Source organism: Sporothrix schenckii (genome assembly GCF_000961545.1).
Source record: "Sporothrix schenckii 1099-18 chromosome Unknown Cont49, whole genome shotgun sequence".
NCBI lineage: Eukaryota > Fungi > Ascomycota > Sordariomycetes > Ophiostomatales > Ophiostomataceae > Sporothrix > Sporothrix schenckii.
This window is the reverse complement of record NW_015971150.1, coordinates 478588-492946: the sequence shown is the minus strand read 5'-3', so window position 1 is coordinate 492946 and position 14359 is coordinate 478588. Positions and strand designations below refer to the sequence as shown.

General features: G+C 53.3%; 5 protein-coding genes across 5 annotated transcripts; 1 reads left to right on the top strand and 4 right to left on the bottom strand.

The window, feature by feature from the left end:
* Window positions 1-2750: 2750 nt before the first annotated feature.
* SPSK_10325 (uncharacterized protein) lies at window positions 2751-3638 on the bottom strand (the record flags this gene model as incomplete). The annotated part of the gene is made up of 4 exons (XM_016736787.1): window positions 2751-2857; window positions 3069-3318; window positions 3392-3580; window positions 3630-3638. 4 exons carry the CDS (start codon window positions 3636-3638, stop codon window positions 2751-2753), a joined length of 555 nt encoding a protein of 184 aa, XP_016582708.1.
* A 1079-nt stretch (window positions 3639-4717) lies between these two features.
* SPSK_00447 (uncharacterized protein) lies at window positions 4718-6973 on the top strand (the record flags this gene model as incomplete). Its single annotated transcript, XM_016727416.1, has 4 exons — window positions 4718-5021; window positions 5119-5837; window positions 6005-6310; window positions 6404-6973. The coding sequence occupies 4 exons, from the start codon at window positions 4718-4720 to the stop codon at window positions 6971-6973; spliced, it is 1899 nt and encodes a 632-aa protein (XP_016582707.1).
* Window positions 6974-7856: 883 nt separating this feature from the next.
* Window positions 7857-8290, bottom strand: SPSK_00623 (uncharacterized protein; the record flags this gene model as incomplete). Its single annotated transcript, XM_016727587.1, has 2 exons — window positions 7857-8083; window positions 8113-8290. 2 exons carry the CDS (start codon window positions 8288-8290, stop codon window positions 7857-7859), a joined length of 405 nt encoding a protein of 134 aa, XP_016582706.1.
* A 479-nt stretch (window positions 8291-8769) lies between these two features.
* On the bottom strand, window positions 8770-10732 carry SPSK_00472 (uncharacterized protein; the record flags this gene model as incomplete). The annotated part of the gene is made up of 2 exons (XM_016727441.1): window positions 8770-10352; window positions 10447-10732. The coding sequence occupies 2 exons, from the start codon at window positions 10730-10732 to the stop codon at window positions 8770-8772; spliced, it is 1869 nt and encodes a 622-aa protein (XP_016582705.1).
* A 1147-nt stretch (window positions 10733-11879) lies between these two features.
* On the bottom strand, window positions 11880-14072 carry SPSK_00451 (uncharacterized protein; the record flags this gene model as incomplete). Its single annotated transcript, XM_016727420.1, has 1 exon — window positions 11880-14072. The coding sequence occupies one exon, from the start codon at window positions 14070-14072 to the stop codon at window positions 11880-11882; it is 2193 nt and encodes a 730-aa protein (XP_016582704.1).
* Window positions 14073-14359: the final 287 nt, after the last annotated feature.

The following is a 14359-nucleotide window of genomic DNA, read 5'->3' as shown; positions in this document are numbered from 1 at the left end:
CGCGCGGAAGCAGCCAAAGAAGGCTGGCAGTCAGCCGTTGTAGCGGACGCTACGACGACGCTTGGGACACGGGGACTTTAGCAGCAGTGACGTCGTCTTTACAGAAGCGAAGAAGCGCCAGCTGCTCCAAACTGTCCATTGGACAAATTCAAATATTTGTCATCGGAATGGTCATTTGAGGAAGGATCTGTACCGGCACTGGGAAGCGAGAGCCGCCACACGTCAAGATTTGAACAGAGTTGCTGCCGAGGTATTATTACTCCAGACTGTGGCAAGCAAAGAAAGATATCAACGAACAAGTTAGTAACCCCTTATGTTGTTCCGTTTTCTCGCACACGCCCTTCTGACTCACAGTAGGTTCTCTTCGGTTTCCGCACGGCTGGTTTGTTTGGGTGATTACACGTCACAGGCTGTCGCGACCGCAGCAGACGAATTACTCCCGGAAACACTGTATTTGGATAACTTGAGCATCATGTGGAAAAAAAGAGGTGGCTCTCAAAGAGGCGACTTACGTGCCGGCAGCGTATAGTAGGATGCTACCCATCCGTGCATGATTTTGTAGCATGGCATCATCCAGAAGGGCAGCCATGCATCCCGACATGCTCTGCAGTTACGGTCCTTGCTTCAAAGACTGTAAGATACTTGAAAAAGCATGCCACTTGGTCTAGAAGAAACTATGCGTTTTAACATTTGTAATAATTCTACTTGCCGTTTCTCGCTATAGACAACCTTAAAAGAACCACAGGAGCGGTCGGACGATGCCTACGATAAGTGCACGGGACTGGTGTTGTGCAGAGGCGCAAGTCAAAGGAGGGCCGTTTATCCTTTAGAGGCTGGTTTGATCACAAATTAATCAGAAAACAGACAACGAGCCCCACAGGGCGAGATCGGCAAGAGTGCGCAAAAAATGCCAAAAGTGACTTCCGACTTACATGCTTTTAGATGTGCCGCCTGGCAAAAAAGTAGGGGCCCAGCCGCTGGCCAGAGTCTCCATCCGGCGTAATAAATTCTTTTTTTGTTCTTTTTATTTCCGGGTTGGGCCCATTCTACAAAGGAACCTTTGTAGATCGCGTGCATGCGCAAATATTAGAATGGAGGAGACATGGGATGCTCAAGTGAAAAGCGGGTAAAATGAATAAATAAATAGGAACCGCAAAATCATACGTCTGCCCTTCGTACTCGTAAACCTCCCCGCCTTTTGCAACCGTCAATTTTACGACGTCAAACTGCTGGTTCGACAACATGGAGCTGATCATGTGCACACATGATTGGCACTATCGGCCAAGGAGAGTCACGTAGGCAAGGCATGCGGTCAAGGTGCGCGACCCTCGATCGCATGTACCGGCCTTTCGACAGGATCAGTGCGTCGTCGTCAGCAACTGGTAAGAATCGATTGCGTGAGCTGCAGGTCAAGACTAGGCCCAATCGTCACCGATCCACCGCCCATCACCTGAATAGAGCCATGGCACAGACTCAAGATGACTACTTTCGTAGATTGGGCATGGGCAGTTGGCCCACCCATCGCTTGCTCGCCTTGTCTCGGATTTATCATACGCCTTGGACGTACCAACAGCAGCCTCTGCAAAGGCCCCGTGCTGACAGATAAGCCTGCCAAAAGAAGGAAAAAAAAGCATATGATCCCAGCTTTTGCGGCATACCCACGCCGACGGGCTTTTGTACTGCCCCGTGCAAACCCCGAGCAGCATTTCTGGATTGTTCTTCTTTTCATTTTTCGTCCCTTGGTCTTTTTGCCTTCACGTCGTCTCCATTGTTTTGACACGAGCTTTTTATTTGGCTTCAATGTGCTCTATCCATGTTTGATAATCATTTGTCGTTTTGAATCTAGCAGACTTTTCTCCTTTGGCGTTTGCCAAGCAAACATTCCCTGGGTCTCCGGTCTTCTTTTTGTCGTTCCGATGTCCGTACTTCTGTTTTTGTCAACTTACATGGGGATCTACACAGGCATGGCTCGAGTCTCTTTTGCTTGCTTTTGCTTCCTGGAGTCGAACGGAGTTTATCGTACGTCGTTGATGCAAGGCAGCCGTCCAAACAACAAAATTGCCCTCTTTTTGTTTCGAAATTGCTGCCATATCCAACACTGAAATAAGATCTAATTTCAACCCTAATGACAAGGCTAGTCAGCCTCCAGCTCTTGTTCTGCGCCTTCGATCCAACCACAGCCAAGGAATAACACCATCGTCGTCAGATGAGTTGGAATCAAGTGCTCAATCCTTGCAGGCCAAACAGCCTACATGTAGAAGAGAAAGAGAACGAGGCCAGGCACGCAATTTGCTTTATGTCGCGTCGTATGACTAGCGGATCGCCATCCCAGGCTGCAAAGTTCGTCTGCACCGCAAATAGTCCCACCTTTCAAATGTGACAGGTAAAAGATTACACACTTTCGATGCTTGGGACGGCCTGTTGCACGCGAGCGCCCGTCGTGCATCTCATTATCTTCTGTTGGTCGTCGTTCTTTCGTCTCCGACTCTTTGAACGTCGGAGTTAGCGCTTTGTGCTGTCCGTCTATTGAACTGTGGCTTCCAACGGCGCTGGAATATGAACGCCTCGCGCCAACAAACAACTCCGTCGCGACAAGTCACCCAGGGTGCTCCGTGCTCCATCCTCTATCACGACCACTGCAGCAACCGGCAACCTTGGCCTGGTTGAGGATCCTTTCGAAGCAAAGGCTGGGCGCCACGGACTGACGTCGACTTTCTCGCTCTTTTCATCCTCTCGAGCCTTCTCCTTGTCTAGTCCTGCCTTGTCGTGTCTTGGGCAAGCTTGGCCTTCTTACGCCGGCGCGGCGCCGAGAACGTGCGCGCCAGTACGGCACATTCGTGGTTTGTACCGTGCACCACTGTGTGGGGAACGCATCATATTGTCACACACCGCTTTGTTTTGGTGCTACTGACTACCGTTGCCCCACATGCTGTGATGGGCTCTTACCGTTAGCAACAGCCTTGACGCGCTAAACATTGCCATTCTTAACCTCGTTATTTTTTTTTTTGTTCTGTCACCACTTTTTGCTCGGAAAGTTCGGATGCACCAGAACAGCAACGCCGACTTACCTCGCACCCCCCCCTCTGTTCCCCCGTCCTCGATATATCCACCACCCTGGACGATTACGTCGTAATGCTGCTCTCCCTTCCTTCTTGTCTGCACTAACCGACGTCCTATTGTGATGGTCTGCTCTGTGGACAAATGGAGTGTCTCGGGAGCGGGAAGCCAAAACAAACGAGCTCCTGCCCTTTTCTTTTCGTCTGTGTCGCGCTGTTGTGCTAGTGAACGCTCTTGCCCCTGCCCATCAAATCCACAGTGCTGAATGTATGTTCTATCCGTCGACAGTCGCCTTTGTACACTGTATATTGCCTGGAAGGCAGGGTCGACGCACAGGTGGTCTGACTTCAACCAGATCCGTGTGTGTACTGTTGTTGGACAGCTTCACTCCGGTGTATGTCCAGTGCTCTTTCCTTGTCGTCAGATTGGTAACATAGGAACGAACGAACTGGCGAAAGCCATATGTAAACGTGAAGAGGGCCCGCAAAACCGGGGCTCGGAGGCCGGGGGTGAACGGAGTATGCTGTAAATCGTACTTGCTGTCTAATATTTTTTAATACTGTACGCCGTACTGTCCCCATCGTGCTTTCCCGTCCCAAGTCTGCAAACCGCCTCTCTTTCCCTTTTCTGTCTTGTCGCTTTGTGAATAGCTCCTTCTCGTTCGCCCCGCGGACGCCTTTTGTTATTACCAATCCGTCGTTCCTCTGTGTAATGTGCCATGTGCTCGTCTTGGCCGTTCGAGGCCTGTTCGATGCGCTCGCTGTCCGAATAGTCAACACCCCCCCCCCCCTCCAACCTCACATCGTAGCTTCCCTTTTTAAGTACCAGCTCGCGCCGCGACTGCCTGAAGCTCTCGCCACCGTTTTGTGGCTTCTATTATTTTGTCTGGTCCTGTACTGGTCGCAATTCCGTATTTCCTCTTCTTCCTCCTCTGTTCTCTTCTCCAAATGCGTTGCGAACACATTAATCTATAAACCACCACTCTCCCCACACTTCGCTACGTATTCTGCAGAGTACGTGTAATCCTTTTCTCGGCCTGTCAAAGTTACTGATCCCCGTTCACGATCTCCATCTTTTGTGGCCTGTTTCAGTCCCTCGACAGGACTTTTCGGCGATTCAATTTGATTCCTGTCTTGTACAGCCTACGAGTCGGTTGCCCAGGCCTCTGACGCCCGGCTTACCTAGCAATACCCGAAGAGCGTCCTTTGTTACGTCGCCTTGCGCTTTTCTAACGGTCCCCTTGACCTAAGGAGTATATTACAAAGACCCTGCCGTCGCACACCGGAGAGAAACGAGGCTGCTGGCTTTCACATCACTCGCCTCGCTCCTATTTTGTCGTTCCAAACAAGTACTTCCAAGACAATTACCTGCCTCTAGGGCTACATACATCACAACCAACAAGCTTCAACGGCAGCCGCCTGACCTGCAACTGTGCTCCTAGACTCGTACCGAGGAGAAGGCGAGCTTGACCGACGCCAATAGAGGCTGTTTTTAAGCTGTTCTGTAGCTTCGCGGGGGAGTTCACAGAAGCACCGCGAAGCTCGGGTGACCGCTGTAGAAGGGCCAACGACAAGCGAGGAGCTTGAAACAGCTTGGGAATTACGCTCGTGAAGCTTCCAGTGCGACCTCATCCATTTTTTTTTTCTCACGACCAGCAAAAATGCGCTCAACAACGCATTCTCTTGCCATAAAGGCATTTTTTGTGGCCGCTCTCGTCTTTCTGGCCGCCCCGGCTGTGCGCGCACATGGCGACGACGAGGGGATGGGCATGGATATGGGCGACAGTATGGGCGGCAGCATGGACATGGCGGCAAATCCGCACCCGCTTGCACACAACGCGACGACCAACGGCACTGCCGAGATTATCTACAAGCCCACGTACTTTGCGCACCCAGAGCACGTCGGCCTGATATACGCACACATTGTGCTTATGACTCTCGGCTGGGTGTTTGCGCTGCCAGTTTGTAAGTACTTTTCTCGGAAAATCCCTGAACTGCTGGGGAGCCCCTGGGGCACGAGCGAAGACTGGACCAGAAATTCAGCGTGCTAACAAAACTGAAGCGGTGATGTTGTCCCTTGCGCGGTCGCGCTACACGCTGCCTTCGCAGCTGGTGTTTTTGGCTGCCAATGGCGCTGGTGTGCTCGTGTCCACCATCTACAACGCCAGCACACCTGATCTGTACCCGAACAACGCCCACCACAAGGTCGGCTGGATCGCGACCTGGGTCGTGTCCGCGCAGGTCGTTATCGGGCTCCTGGCCCGTGTGTCCGGCACCTTCAAGCGTGGTGGCAGCAACTGCAGTTACGACGGAATTCGCAGCAGCGAGCGCCGCGCCTTTATCCCCGTATCCACAGAGGCGCTGGCCGAGCACAGCAGCCAGCAGCAGAGACGTCACCCAACCAGCCACGGCCACCAGTACCGTCTTTCGAACGACAGCGGCCAGGGCACGGAGCCCAACACCGAGTCCCTGCGCAGCAACTCCGTCTCGACGCTGGGCGACGGCGAGTCAAGTCGCCAGAAGGAGAGCTACGATGAATCTGACCAGAGCAACCACTACGACGACTTCGAGGATGAGGATCTCGAGGATGCACGCCGGCCGCCGTCGCCTCGTCTGGTCCTTGCTGGCCGTTTCTCTGCCCTTACTGGCAAGGTAGCCGGCAAGATCTCCTCACGCGCTTGGACTGTCCTGCTTTTCGTGTACAACTTTATCGATCGCACCAGCATGATCCTGGGTTTCATTGCTTTTACCCTGGGTATCATCGCCTATGGTCGTTTCTTTGTAAGTTTTGGACCCCAATCCCCGCAAAAAAATACTTTGCAAATTTGGAGTTACACGAAAGGCACAAAAGAAGGGGGGCGAAGGCGCAGTCAAAGGAAACAAAAAATTGGGGTACACTAGGTACAATTTGGAGTCGACCTTAATCAACTGACACCAACTTTCATTAGGAGGGGCACGGCATTTTCAGTGGCCTGGCGCACTGGATCAAGGGAGGCATTTTCTTCTGGTTGGGTATTTTCACTCTTGGCCGCTGGGCGGGTTGCTTCGGCGAATGGGGATGGGCTTGGAACGTACGACCGAAATCACCTTCGCAGAAGTGGCGCCCGTCAGCCGAGTTTGTCGAGAGCTTCCTCATTTTCTTTTACGGCGCGACGAACATCTTCCTCGAGCATCTCGGTGGTCAGGGCCAAGCGTACTCTGCGACGGACCTGGAGCATGTGTCCATCACTGTTCTCTTCATCGGTGGCGGTTTGGTATGCTTTTCTTTTGTTTTCCTTTCTCGCCCGTTTACTTTTGCTGTGAGGTGGTGTCTTTCTCTGCTAACACTGATCCCCGTATTTTCTTAGTGCGGTATGCTCATCGAGTCAACGCGCATCCGTGACCTCCTGAACACGACCGTGACGGAGGCGGCCCACGAGTACCCCGAGAGCAACTACCATGACGAGGAGCGCGAGGCTCTCCGTCCACCGCCCACGTACGAGTTTTCGATCAACCCTATCCCGGCTCTCGTCATCCTGCTGCTCGGCATCATGATGAGTTCGCACACCCAACATAGCATGATCTCGAGCATGGTGCACAAGCAGTGGGGCAACCTGCTTACGGGTGCGTCCTTTGCTCGTGGTTTCACCTATGTCCTTACCTTCCTGCGCCCGCCCAAGTCCATCCTGCCGTCACGGCCGCCGACGGAGCTGCTCGCGTCGTTCAGTCTAATTTCTGGCGGTGTCATCTTCATGGCCAGTGCTGGTGATACTATCAACGGCATGATCCACTACAAGCTGGATGCCATGTTCATGTACACGGTGACTATGGGGCTTGTTGGTCTCCTGATGGCGTGGATCATTGTGGTCATTGCTCTCAAGGGCTGGGCTGTCCGCAAGGAGGCCGGCCGTCCGACCGGTTCGTATCGCTTGGCGTAAGCCTGCGACAGGAATTAGGACACACTACGAACAAAGACGCACAATGTTGTGAACGAACGATGTCGATGACGATGGACATGACTATCCATGACAAAAAAACACGACAAAAACTCCTGTTTCCAAAGAATACATATGACCCTTCTGGGCATATCTAATGATACGAAGGTGACCGAACACGGGAAGGAATACCATTTATTAGAGGCAATATCCACACGACAAAACCGGTTGGATAGCTAGGCAAGAGGTGGAAGAAGAATAATACCAGCGTTAGATATTTACTTTTTATTTGGGTGAGGGAGGAGGAGGGTGTCATTTGCTTTTGCTGCGTCGTCCTTTTTCTTGCATTGGGAGGAGAGGTCTTTTTTATACCATTATACCATTTTTGTGTGTTGTTTTTTGTCCTGGTCTTTCCTTATATATCCCCAACTGCTATTTGTTTTTCTCTTCACTATTTTTTCTTCTACAACCTGGTGGCTATCCGGTGTCAGGTGCGACTTCAAAGATACCCCATCATATGCATGTTCGCTCATTTTACAAATAATATTGCCAAATCCTTACTAAAGACATGTCCTTGTTTGAGTTGCAAAATGTGAAAAAAATAAAAGCGTTCGTCCTCGTATTACTGCCATTCGTGGACTGGCTGTGCCACTCGTCGCAGTCCCATAATATCCGGAGCCGCCATTTGCCTGCCCTCTGTCCCAGACACTGGCTTGATCGGCTATCTATCAACAAAACCAATTGTTATCAGCTCGGCTCTTTATTTGCGGCGTTTCAGCAGTTGCCAGATCGGTGGACCAGGTGGCCATTTATTCATCTTTGCGCTGTAAAACTCGAATTTGTGCCGTGTCTGTTGGACTGAAAGGTGGTTGATGAAACAGAGAAGTCATTGCATGTTGGATTCCGCATTGATGCTGGCCTTAAACATTGATTTATACACTTCGTTGTTGTCGTCGTCGTCGTAAACGCGTGTCGTGTCCGTCTCCTCCTGGCTTGAGCAGAATCCCGTCGAGTCCCCTTTCAGCTGCTCTCGCCGGTCTTGCCAACGACCACTCGGGCCTGGTCCTCGGCCGAGAACATGGCCGTTCCTTGCCGCAGCGCGCCGATCAGAAGCTGGAGTGAGTTGTCTGTATCGGTCACACCGCTCTTGGCACCAGCCTTTCCGCCTGCAGCGCTGGCATCGCCAGCACCAACACTCTCCTGACCCGGCAGGACAAAATCGGCGGATGTGCGCAACTGGTCAAGGTCTTCAGCAAGCTCCGCGGTGGTATGCTGAAGATAGAATGCCTGGAAGGCCTGGTTGGTCGAGTTGGACGACATTGAGTGTGTGAGTTTTGCAGCTTCGTGAATAATAAAAACCTAGCTTGAAGTTGAGATATGCTTGGACTGAAGAACGGTGTCGTAAAAAGTAGCCTGAACGACTTTTTATGCTTACATAATCACACAACACCATCCTTTATCACTCAGGAATTAAATACACGGAAAACAGAGGTGCCATATTCTCACATATCATATGCGAATATTAAAGAAATTGCATCTCACATGCTACGAAAGGGATTAATGTTTTTTTGGTGTAAAGGATCTTTGGGTATCGTTTCTGCTCTTAATATATGGTTTCCAGCCCAGTCCCTTGTGCTTATACTCGCTGCATAAAGATGGATATCCGTTTAACGCCGCGTTTTTATAACAATTTCCTCCTCTTTACTCAGCCATCACACAAACGCGTGATAGCACATTCAAAGCCCCCATGGTAATACCGACTGCTTCTTGTACCACAAAACAAACATCGGCTCTGCAACTTACAGTGTGTCGTCATAGACAATCTTCTGTCTTTGGGGCACATTGCTAGACGGCGCTTGGTTGGACGACGACCCAGCATCGTCGAGAGACTGGTAGTTGTAGTAGCCTGTCGATCGCCCGGCCGCCTTACTAGCAGCGACACCAGGGTCAGTATGGCCCTGGGTCCCCGCTCTGCGCGGTCCTCCACGCATCGCAGAGCCGCCACCACGGAAGTTGCCGCGGCCGCCATGGAACCCACCTCGGAACCCTCCGCGGCCGGGCGCCTGGGAATGGTAACCCTGGCTACCACCTTGTGACCCAAATTGACCACTGGGTCCCCGTGGGGGAACGAATCCCGCCGGCTGTGTTGGGAAGCTGCCCGTGGGATTCGCCCTTGGTCGAGCATTCGCTGCACCGTTGTTGTACAGTCTCGCTCCAGCACTGCCGCGGTGGCGTTTGATTGGAGGCGGTTTATTTTGATCCTCTTGGTTACCCGCATCTCCCGTGTGCTCGGATTCGACGCGCAAGATCGCCTTCTCGCCAACTGTGGTCTCAAAGTCAAACACCTTATCCGCCGCCACCGGTGCCCACTTCCGGATGCGCGATGCCTCGTGCGGCCGAGCGGTGCGGTACACAGCTAGGACAACAAGCGGCGTAGCTTCGGCCGTGTGGTATGTGGCGCCGGGTGTCGCTGGACGAACCTTGACAGCCCAAACGCTATTGTCGACACTCCCAATGGCTTCTACGCGCCAGGTCATCTTGTTACCCATGCCGCCGGCCTTAGCCAACAGAAACGGAGAGCATACCCGTGGGCCAATCATGATGCTGTTAGCATGATACTTGACATCCCGGCGGTTGAGGGGCTGTGGCAGCTGTAAGAGCTCGAGAAGACGCTTCGTGTCCGCGTCTTTGATCAGGTACCCAGTGAAGAACACCGTCTTGTTCAGGGACAGCATTCCACGCTTTCCACCACCGGCTTCATTGTGGCAGTTGATCATGTGCTGCACCTCGGCCACCTCAATGGCCGGGTCCAGCGTAGTCGCCGTCTCAGTCACAGGAACCACCTCACCCGCGATGGGAGGCAGTGGGCCCACGGACCGCTTCTCGCGCTTCTCGTTGTACTGGACCAAGAATTCGCGGAAACCTTCGACGTGGCGCGGCCGGTCTTCGTAGATGCGAATCTCAGTTGCAGCTGCATACGTTTCCATGACAGCCTCCAGAAACGCTTGTTTGAACTGCATTGTGCTTGAAAAGCGCTCGTTGTTAGGGCCCACCGCCGGCTTGAGTGCGATCATGTCGAAAACAAGCTTTTTGCTGTTGACCATGCGCTGCACCAGGTCGCCAAATCCCCGCTCCGACCGGCCTGTCAGCAGCACGCAAAGCGCATCAGGCTGCTTCATTGAAAGCCGCACCAGCTCCACCACTTGTTCGTTCCACCAACCCTGCCACGCCCGGGGCTCTTCTATCTCACGTCCTGCGCCCGTCGCCGCCAGGATGCGCACGTCATGCCACCAGCCGCCAGAGATGAACACATCGTTGTTCGACAAGGAGCCTATTGTCGCCGCGTTCCATAGTTTCGAGTTTGGCAATGGGGTCTTGAATACTGCATTTTGGAGAGACAAGAGGTCAAAGGGTGAGCTTCCACGTCGATGACAGATGGCTAGTGTCGGGGGGAGGGGAGGAAAGAAGTGTCTTACAGGTGTTGTCAAAGTCGTAAATGTGAATGTTTCGGATGGTGTTCGCTGCTGGTAGCTTGTCGTTCAGCAGCGACCAACGACTCAGCGCTGTTGGGGTGTATGCCGCGGTACTGCTCCGCCCAGAGTCTTTGCTACCACTGCTCTCCGTCTCAGCCGCAGATGTGGATGCAGCTGCGGCCTCTGCTGGTGTCGGAAAGCTGTTTGCTACATCGCCGAGAGCATTTGGCTGCTGCTGTTGCTGCAACCGGGCGGCCGCGCTGTAGGCGGCTGCTGCTGAGATTGACATCGTCGGTCGGGAGAGTAAACGGCGTAACGGTCGATATGTAGCAAAACGAGAAGGCGACGTCGTTGAGGCTGAGGCGGTTGTGGTCGCGGTTCGGACGGAAAAAGCACGGGCACGAGCTGCGGCCGACAGATTCATAGGCCAAGGGAGAGAAACAAAATTGTTCACAAAGTGGGACGCTTTCCCTCTTATATACTTGACACCGAATGTTCCCAATATGTCGTAGAAGGAAGGAACGTGCGGAGTTGGGGCGGCTATTGAGTCACGGAAGCAGTGTCTGGCAGAAACGGGAAAGAGCTGTCGAGGTGGGTGCGCGCTGTGTTGCGCTATCGCTTTTGTTAAGCTGTTGCCGTAATTCGTATTTCAGCCCCGTTTCTACAGCCTTGGATGGCCTCACTGGAAAATCGAGATATGGGTCACGTGAATCGCTGCCAATGCAACACTTCAACTTGCTTTATCAAAATGTTGTTTTATCATATCTAATCTTTATTTAGATATGAAACGGATATTCTCGAAAGAAAATTGGTATTTTGCATTTATGTACTGGTTAGCTATGGGAAAGACATTGCTACAATGGATATATCCGAAACGACTTCCAAGAAGAAGATGGGGATGGACATGGCATGCTGGCGAGAGAAAGCAAGTAGAAACGAGTCAAAACAAGGTTGCGGTAGAAGGTAAAGAGAAAGCAAACAACACCATGATCGAATATAAGAAGCCGAATATATGATACTCCAGAAAGCAAGGTCCTCGAAGAAGCAAATCCCACGAAAAATAGGCCAGCAGCAATGGGACAAAATAAAGCAAACGGGACTAGCTGACAATGTAGACGCTGCCCAGGTAACCAACAACATAAATTTGTCTGAAGACGCCATGCAAAATGTGTGTTTTCGTTTTTTTCGTTCCGAGTTGATGCAAAATGTTTCGTTGATAACATAAGATTGAGTGGTGGGTGGGTGTTGAATAAATATGAGTATGTCGAAAAGGGTGGGGCTCTTGGGAAGATGGTTGAGGTGAGCGATGGAAGCCTTCCACAAGTTAATGAATCATAAGGTTTAGGGTCGGCCTAAACGGAGGAGATGGTAGAGGGGAGATGCCATAAGATAGGCGTAAGATTGAGCGGTGTGAAACGGGTTAAAGAGGAGTGACTTTAGTCAATGGCCCAGCGACGCGTCCAGACAATAGGGTCGCCGCCGGTATCTGAGAGGGTGTCGCTGTCATCCGAATCGGAACCGGCCTTGGAGGCGGAAGAGGAGCTCCGCTTCAAGCTAGGTGCGGCCGACAAGTAGCCGGCCGTGTCGTGGTCGTCGTCTTCATTGTCATTGTTGTCCTCGGCGTCCGTATATGCTTCGTTATCAGCCTCGGTGTACAGGTTTAACTGGCTGACATCGTGGTCCGGGCGTGTTAGCTCTGTGCTGCGGCCCAGCGGGTCTTCAACATCAGAGTAGTCCCACTGGGCCGAGATGCTTTCACCTGTATCGGTGTTCTTGCCCATGGCAGAGCCCCGCCACTCGCCCTTCAGGATACGCGCGGCAATCTTGAGCATCAACGCAAGTAGATAGCTCGGTGGTGCAAGGAGGATCTCAAACACTTTGTATATGATCGAACCTGGGATGCGCCGCATCGCCTCAAGGCGTGTCGTGGCGCGTCCGGAGCTATGGAGGTTGCGGAGGTGGCTCGGCGCAATAATATTGACAGCCGGCGGGAGTGCCGCGTGGTTCGACACGGATATGCTAGATGTAGTCGCGCGATGACGCATACGCGGCTGCTGCATCTCCTGCTGCTGCTGGAGCTGTTCGAGGGTACCGATACCATTGTTGAACTTCCTTCGTGCGTCTTCGTATAGCGACGAGAGGCTTGGTGGGACCCCCGCGGCGTCGGCGAGCGAACCAGCGGTGGATGGGGGTGATGAAACAAGAGCTTTACCCCCTGCCGAAGACAACCATGACCGTAGGCTGTTGAAGGGGCTGCTCGAGTCAGCAGTCGTCGACTGGTCGGATTCCTCCAGCCATCTTCCGTCGATGGAGGGCCAGGCGGTCTTCTGCGAGGTCGAAATGTCGCTCGTAAGTGATAGGGCGCGGTCTCGTTGTTTTCCACTGCCCTGTCCACCTGTCGGAGAAAACGTCCCACCGGAGTCGTGCCAGGGGTTTCCCATCTTGTTAACTTCGATCTCTGAGGCTTTGAGGTCGCTGATGCGCTGCTCGTGTTCAGCGACTAAAGCAGGTACGAGCCGTCGACCAAACTCGTCGACGCCATCAGCGGCCGACCCTCTTTTCTGGCTTTCCAGCATAGCCTGCCATTCTCTTCTCGAAAACTCGGTAGGTCGTTCAAGACCGGATTGTTGGGTCTGTGACCGCTGCAGTTTTTGTCGAGGAGGGGCAACTGAGGAGACAACGGAGGACAGGACCGATCCATCGTCGTCATCGTCCTCTTCGTCTCTCTCTTGCAAGGAGGGCGGGGACTGCGACCGCTGTTGTTTCTGGTGTGCCGTGGGCTGGGAACCGGAACCTGAGCTTGTGCTCTCGGCCTCTGGCCGCTTCACAGGCGTCCATGGTTTTTTCTTCAGTGGCGTGGACGGTTGCTCGGGCAGCTCGACAGTGAATGTGCGCTTGAACGGGCAGGGCGTCTTTTCGAACTGCAGGATGTTGTCCAGGACCTCGCGCAAGCGGCGGGCTCGCTCGTCGTTCTCGCCACCGTCGCCTACGGGTACCTCGATGCGCCAATACTGGGGTCGTCGGATCTGCAAGATAAACTTGCTTGATTCCTCGTCGATACACCAGCACTGACTTTTGGGCAGAATTGGTTGGAGGGCGCTGCCGCAGCTAAGGAAAGCCACGGAGCCGGGGGCTCGGTAGATACTGAGGGCACCGACGGCGATTGTACGGTCGAACTGGGACCTCCACGGCAGGGTGCCAGGCACAATTTCGTCTTCGGCGGTCGTGGTTAAGCTCCGTCGGCTTCGCGCGGCGCTTCGGCTGTGGGCGCTGCCAATGTTGTCGAGGTTTCGTGCGCCGGCCGTGAAGGAAAGAATCTTGGCCGCAGGGTGGCTGTACAGGGTCTCGACGGCCTCGCCGTTGGCGCTGGTAGTTGTTTGAGGGTGGTGGGAGCTGGCAGTGACAGAGGACACGTCGGACGTGGTCGGAGAGGTGCCGAACTCGGCTGCTGCAGCAGCGGCCGCCATGGCTGCGGCAGCTGCCGCAGCCTTTACGGCTTCAGCATCGACCCCGTGGTTTTGGAGGTGGCTGCTAGTGCTGGTGCTGCGAGCATGCTGAGGTGCAGTGTACGAGCGGCGAGGAGGGCCCGGAGTAGGAGCAGCCGCGTCGCGGCCGGCTGCTCTGCCCATGCTGGTCTGTTGCTACCTAACAGGAAGCCGGTGTGGGTTGTGTCGCTGGTCGTGGTATGGAGCGGCTTTTCGCGTACGGTTCGTATATGGTGTTTAGAAACGACGAGGGTGGGACGAGGTAGTCGTGGAAGGGAGAGAAAAAAAAAAGAACTTTCTTTATTCGGCCTCAGTGGGAGGTAATATTGCCGTCAATATACATGACCTTTCCGCTCGGCGTGGCTGGGCAGCTTTATGTCGTTGTTCCCACCGTTCCACGTCGTGTTTTCCACGGCTACCGTGGGTCTAGT